Source organism: Corvus cornix, chromosome 2 (assembly GCF_000738735.6).
Source record: "Corvus cornix cornix isolate S_Up_H32 chromosome 2, ASM73873v5, whole genome shotgun sequence".
NCBI lineage: Eukaryota > Metazoa > Chordata > Aves > Passeriformes > Corvidae > Corvus > Corvus cornix.
In genome coordinates this window covers 27,003,880-27,011,514 of record NC_046333.1, presented here as the reverse complement: position 1 = coordinate 27,011,514, position 7,635 = coordinate 27,003,880, and the positions used below count along the sequence as shown (strand labels likewise).

The window sequence follows — 7,635 nt, the reverse complement described above, 5'->3', positions numbered from 1 at the left end:
TGTATGCTGTTTTGATCTTGGAAAACGAGCATTAGGAAATCACATCCAACAACGCTTTTTCAGTTGCTGTCTGTGGTCCATTTTGAAACAGACTGGACACATTTTCAGTGTCATACCGCAGAATTTCACAGAATTACTTTTTCCTTACAACTTGTTAATTTTGTAAGTGGGAAACAAAGATAACCCAAATCAGTTTTCTATTTTCATACTGAAAAAATTAAAAAGTAAAATGTTCCTAAACTGTATTACTCTTCACAAAAGGAAAGGCAAGTGACCTCAGTGTTACTATTGCTTATCATTGGGACAGAAAACTCGCCCAGGCAGCTCCACTATCTTCTTGTACCATAGCAGTTAATTAATTATACGAAATCCTACTTGCCAGAAACTCAGGAAAAAAAAACCCATTAGTTGCATTCTTTGTGCGTTCCTGTGACTTCTATTCTATTCAATCTCAAAGAGCTGTAACACGGCATTGTGGGGATGGGCTTCATTTACACTACAGTTAAAACAATATAAATCTGCTTTACATCAAAACCTAATACAAATAAGAACCAGGGCTTGTATTTCAGGTAGAATAATATATTGGGTATGTTTCTTCTAAATTTAGTTTCAAGAGAGTAGGAACTAAACACAGCTACACACTCTTCATCTTGATAGATCCATGAAAGGTATTTTCAGTCAAAAGTGATTTTCAAGTTTACCAGAATTAAATTAAAAAATAGTAAAAGAGCGTGTCTTTGCAGTTCAAGCAGGATTTACAATTAGAGGAGACACGGCAGATCCTTTGTGCCTTTGTTTTCCAGACACGATAGCTATTGTCCAGTCTGGCCTCTTGCACAAGGATGAACATCAGGCTGCACATGGATTTATTGTCCTTCGTAGAAAAAACTATGACACTGCTACCACAGGGCAGGAAGAGATTCTAATTGATTTGTAATATCCTACAGAATTATGGAGTTTTGTTAGCACGCCAAGAAAGACACCTGATATACCCATGGAAGCTTCAAGTGGACTCCTGCTCTATTTCAACAGAAATTCAGTAATTGTCATAGAATCATAGAATGTTAAGGGGTTGGAATGGACCTTAAAGACCAATTGGTCCCAACCCTCTCTGCCATGGGCAGGGACACCTCTCACTAGAGCAGATTGCTTAAGACTGTATCCAACTTGGCTTTGAATGGGTTCTAGTAAAAGGCATAGTTTCAGCCAGGTATACAGATCACTGCTGCAGAAACTAACACCTCTGATGCACCCTAATGATCAGCACCTCATTTCACTGCTTTTTAGTCAATATAGATTTTCCCTGCCTTTATATGTGAACAATGCAGAGAAATCCAGCTTAGTGCCAAAATGCCCTCTCGCTCACTTCTTCCTCACACGTGCACAGTCACACACAGAGGATATGAATAAAGCTGTGAGGTCTGGATTTCTTGAGCATGTGCACAGGTGGGTGCTACTCTTGCCACCAGCACCACCATCCCTGATGAAGGAGAGTCAGCGCTGGGGCTTGTGGACCTGTGCTCCTCCACACGAGATGAAATGCAGTGCCAGCTCCAGAGGCGCTCTCAAGAGTTCTCACAGTCACACAGGTTCACATTTGCTACTGATTTGTCTTGTGAAAGATATGCTCACCAATTCTGTTGGAATATCTTCCATGGATTTATATTTTTCCTTATAGAAACAGTGCCTCATATTTCAGCTTTCCTATCCTTCCCATTGTACCATGATCCCTCCTGGGGTGCTGTTTATGTAAGAAAACAGGTATGGTCAGGAAGGTGTCTGCTGACGGTGTAGCTGAGGTGTGTTAATCTATCCTGGAATGTGTTAATGAAACACGCTGGAGATATTACAGTGACGAGCAGGAGAGAAATGGGTGTGACATACTGAGAATGCTGGAGCATCTTACTATGTATGTGCTGTCAACACAGCGCAGATCCAGCATATGCTATTAAGAAATCATCCTTGCAGTTGCATTTCATCCCTATAATGCAGTAATTATACCTAGAAGCAAGGTATGTGTAAGTAGCATACACACTGCTTTTGTCTCTCTGTTTGACCAGACATTTGCTATAGTGAGGAATAAGCTCACAGGCTCTCAAGGCAGGAGAGCATGGGGGCTCTGGTCATGCACACCTATGTGGAGAATCTCAAGTTTTAGACATGCACCCTGAAAAATTGAATAAAAGCAGTGGAAGGTCCTGAATGCAATAGTCGGTAAAGACATGATCCTGGAACTGCAATTTCTGAAATTAGTGGCCTTTGACAATGCCAGTTTCCACCCACTCTTACATACATCCTCTAAGAAATAATTTATTTATAATAGACAGTCCACACAATGCCATAACAAAGTGATTTTATTGACATTCCTCTATAGTGATATGGTTGAATAGAAAGCACAGCCTGAGTATCATGTGACATTTTTCTGTCAATATAAGCAAAATCAGTCCAATAATGAGGACCTTTCCTGCCATTGACTTTATGTAGTCTTTAACAAAAACCATAACAGACATTTCCGTTAGATAAATCGGAAGCTGCAGGGAATTTGGCTAATGGTACAATATTTACTATACCTAGTATCTACTATCTACAGGCATCTGTTTTTCTACTGGAACAAAAGAACTACATGACTCACTAGTGAGAAAGTAACAATCCAATCTTTTGGACCTTGATAACTGGAAAACCTATCCCAGATTTAGTATATTGCAGTAATTTTATCTTTTAACAATGAACACTGAGGTACAGCAAGAATAATAAAAAAGCACCGCATTTGTTGTAGAAAGATCTGTTGGTCTGCATTTGAATGAAAGTGTTTAATCTTGACTGGGAAGCCCTATTAATATTACTATGGAGACAGGGCAAATATCATTTCAACAGAAATTAAACAGATCTCCACTCAAATTTGTCCTTCTGAAATTCCATAGACTGTCAAAGGATTAATAGTGAAGGACGAGTTTAACTCATCTCCTGTGCGTTTGTATTTTAGCTTATTTCAGTTTCAATTTTCATGTTCAAACACAGTATCCTATTGTTTCCAACTAGAGGTATGTCAACTATTTGTTACAGTGAAACTAGAACAACAAAACACAATCCCAACAAACACTCCCCTCCCCACAGGCCATCTCTCAGACTAGACTACAATCTCAAACCTCAGCTACAGTTCATTCAAAAGTTCATGGGCACTTGAGCAAACTGGGTGTAAAACGTCCCCTGTGTCAGACCTGTACAAAACTCATGATTTCTCCATTAGATGTTAGATGTAGTTTGGACCATTCACTTCTTGCCTTGTGATAGCCATGGATCTCTCTGGAACATAAAAGTCAAGTTTTGAATATGCACAGACTGAAACAGAATGCTCATGAAACTTAATGCAGACGGAAGTGACAGCGTTTGCAAGGTTTAGACCTGACATCTGTTAACACGAAGATACAGATGTTAATACTGGATCAAATCCTGCAATGCTGATGTGGTTGAACAGTCAGTGAGACTACTTCAAGGTGGAAGACCTACAGATGATTTAAAAAACCTACTTCTATTCTCTTATCCATTATCTTTCCATTCTCTTATCTTCAGATTAATGCTAGTAGGGCAACAGGATTTCAAAAACAGAAATACCTCCTTCCCTCCCTCTACCATTAATACCATCATGACAATCATTTTGAGAAACATATGGACCCTCTAAAACCGTTGCCAGTATTCATTGCTCCAACTGAAAACTAGAATTCATGAAAGCTGTCAGATTGGCTCTTCCACTTTTCACTTGCATTTTAAAAATCTACTGATGTTGATATCGTATCTTAATCTAGCCACCACCAGGTTTAAAGGGAACTGAGGTGAAAGAGCTGAAAAGATTATTTCACTGTAAGTCTGCCCTATGGAATATCTTCTAGTCTTTCCTGTGGGGAAACAATGACACCAGAATTTCTGTAATCAACAGTCAGTGTTTTACAAATGAAGATGCAGACCTGGGGAGTAACAGCACTTGAATCAAAAGATGAACAAGGAAGGGTACATCTTGCCTACGCACAACAACAAAGTCAATTAATTGCATAATGGGCAGGTTAAATAACAGGCCAAGGGAGGTAGGCTCCTCCCTCTCCCCTGTTAGCACCATTCACTGCCTCACTCTGCCACTGCAATGCCACTTCAGATGCATGGCTTTCCCTTCACTCCAGGCTGGGACTGGATCCTGCCCATGGCATGATGCAAGGAATGGAGAAACACTGTGAAGTGTTGATCCGGATATCCTAAAGATCATGTCGCAGTTTAAAAACCTATTAGGGTAGGACACTTGGGAAGAAAGAGGGATAGGGCTTGAATGGCAGAATGCAAGAAAAGCCACATACAGCATTTTCTTTCTCTTTGTTTTATGAAAACAGTCAACTGTCTCTATTCCTGGCCTTAGATCCAAAAAACTTGCAAGGAAATCTGCATGACTTTGTCAACTCAGAAAGCAACTTTTAAAAAAAGTATTAGGCTGGGTGCTTGAAAGACAACTTGGATCAAGGATTTTGATGGGAAGTAGCTGGCTATGCTCTGTGTTTCCCAGAAGAGCAACACACAAGGTGCTCGAGATGGCATCTGCCAAACATAATCTAGTTCAGTGTGTGACGAGTGCCAGAAAATGTTGTGAAGAAGAATTTCAGGAGAAAGCCTTCTGTATTTCATTTAGTGGAGCTTGATGCTGTCTCTGAAATACAAACATCTTTTATTATGCTACAAAAAATAGTTTCACTTTTTCATAATAAAATATAGTTTTAAAATACTAAAAAAATTTAACTATACAGCATTGTAAAGATTGGATTTTTTCCCCACTTTTTTACTATGTTAATGAGACAGCTCTTGATTTTCCTTGGCCAAACATGGACCAACCAGTTGGATGCTTCTCTTTCTTTTCTTCTAATGTTGGAAGACATCCAACATTTGACATAGTACAGGTAACTTTATAACATTACCAGGAATAAATTAAGAACCATACAAGAATCACTGAATTTGGGGGCCCAGAGGTGAACAGGCAGGAATTACATATATTGGAAGATTTCATGTTCAGTCTCTCCATGTTCTGAGGGAATTCATGTGCACATGACAGATGCTCTGAGAAAAACATTGATCTTTCCATCTCTCCTGTGCAGTGGGGCTGGTCACGTGGAAGAGAGCTCATTTATGGAAACACTAAACATAATTTTCAGTGCGTGGTACAATGAAGCTGGCCTGTAGCTGCAGTCTCTGTTTGCAACTGTAATATAACAACAACATACTATAAAATAGATTCTCAGTAAAAGCCATACAGTAAATTAGTATAAAAGTGGCTGAAATGGCACAGAAATTGAATGAATGGGGCAATTTAAATATTTCAAATTTTTTATGTACCATTAACAAAAAAGAAAAAAAAAATTTTTGCTTAGAAATATATTTTTGGGTCCATCACCTTTCAAATACCTACTGACCTAAGAATAAAAGCAGGAGAATGATCTACAACTTGCAGAATGCAGTTTTTCAAGTGTGATGAGGTTCTGTATAACCACCATAAAAATATATGAAAAAGCAGAGTCCATTTTTTTTCTCTGGAGAGAAAAGATGAATTAGATGTGTTAGATCTTGAACTGGTCTCCTGACTTCACAGTGATCTGAAGCATAACTAACATAAAACTACCAGTAACAAGCCCCCATGGGGTGTCATATTTCATGCAAGCTGCTAGACACTATGATGTTACTTTCTCACTTACCTTCACAAATCTCACTTTGCATTTCTTGCATCCTTTAACATATTTAGTGTCAGAAGATACTCGGTATTTCCATTTCCCAGTTAAGACAAACACTTTCAATCTGAGATTAGTCTTGGAAAACAAGGGCAGCAAAGATTAATGACTAGAATGTAATCAGAGCAGTGAGGTTGACTGCAACAGCCTCAGCAAAATCCATCTGAAGACAAGCCTACTGCTGTTTTCCTTTTTTTTCCCCGGCTTCAGAGTTGGAAAGTACACCAAACTGAAGAGGATTCTGTCTGCAGTAAGAAGAGCAAGATCTTTAGTTTAGTGGTACCTAGTATGACTGGAGCGCCTTTGGGCTTCCTCCAAGAGGATGTGCAACAAAATCTTAACCCCCAGAGAGTTACAGTTCCCTTCATACCTGACAAACACCCTCATTCACTGCAGCTTCTCATTTGACAGACCCCAGACGAAAACATTCTGTCTACAACAAACCACTCTTGAGGATATGCACTATTCCACCGAACAAGAAAAGATAAACAACAGAACTGAAAACTGCCCCCAGCAACCATAGATTAGCCCAACCTAACAGAAAATAAATGGCTTCTGACACAGGGGATGGGATTGTCTAGACTTGTCATTTGGAAAGGAACATTTTAAACATCAGAAAACAGAGATCTGGTAAACAGAACCCAAGGGTATTCATAAGAGTAGAACATTCTTCTTACTTCCCCTTTTCCTTGTCATATACAATACTAAGGTAAGGGAGCCTTGTCCTTTTTGCTACATAATAAAACATCCTTCTTGAGTGTGCACAACCTTGTGCTTCTTGTGTGGTAAACATTACAATGGAGATGCCCCTCCCAATAGCTCTGAAGTGCAAGTTCTCTCCAGTACTGGCAAGCAATAATCATAACAATCGCCGTTATGCTTTGCATTGCATTACAGGTTGGGTTTTTTTTTTAGTTTTTGAAGATCTTATCTGCACCATGTATCTGGGCCAGTTCCAGCTGATGCAACTGATGTGGATCATGAGTTCACATATAAAAATTTCAGTTTTGCTCATAGGTGTTTTTCAGATGGACAATACATACAGGGAAAATAAGGATGGATGATGATATATTTGACCAGCTCCTAGTACTGGATTCAATGATTAAGAAGTAAGATGGGCTGTGATTTGATTTAGAAGATATGGGTATATAAAAGCTTGGAATGCTTGATGAGGTTTTTTTTTTATTTTTTAATCAACGTAGGTGGAAGTAAACATTTATTAACATTTGGTCAAGTGTAGTGTAACTTGCATTTGTATTTTCATTGTTATTAATGGAGGTATGTAGAGATATACAGAAACCTTGAGACAGTTGTTTTTCTATTGCATACAGACTAGCAGTCCATTGGAAACAGAGGATGAAAGCATGAAGGTTAGATCGTAGAGGGCTGCAGTTCTTCATGCACAGCTTTTGTTAATCTTGATTTTTGTTTTGTTTTCAAAAATAAAAACATGGGAAACCAAGATCAAATGATGGTGGACAGGAAAGGTGACATCATCAGCCATAAAAACACTAGAAGTGCTTGAACCCCGTCATTCAAGTCCAAAGGTGCTAGTTTCTTCAACAGCTGTCAGCAGCTTTTCATACAGCATAGAATATGAGGGGTAAGGTGGAAGATCCAAACGGTTGAAACATGTGTGTGCCCTGCAAAAGGAATATATGCTACATGTTAAGCTTAATCTAAAAAACTTGAGAAAATAAGAATTGAGAAAACTAGCTCCTACTGAGACTCAAGACATTGAAATTCACTCAAAGTAAAACTCTTGAATTCCACCAAAATATGAGGTACTGAAATGTAGGTGCACATACACATGAATACTTCATACAGAAGACACAAGCTAAGTATCAACATAACATCTAATATCCCTGCTTCAGATGTT

General features: G+C 38.8%; 1 protein-coding gene across 2 annotated transcripts in view; it reads right to left on the bottom strand.

Annotated features, from left to right (window-relative positions):
• Window positions 1-2,336: 2,336 nt before the first annotated feature.
• HECW1 (HECT, C2 and WW domain containing E3 ubiquitin protein ligase 1) overlaps window positions 2,337-7,635 on the bottom strand; it is a 264,830-nt gene continuing 259,531 nt past the window's right edge. For both annotated transcript variants that reach the window (XM_039548886.1, XM_039548887.1), the window contains exon 28: window positions 2,337-7,399. In XM_039548886.1, the coding sequence (XP_039404820.1) occupies window positions 7,288-7,399 (112 nt within the window). In that variant the 3' untranslated portion in view covers window positions 2,337-7,287. The remainder of the gene's footprint in view (window positions 7,400-7,635) is intronic.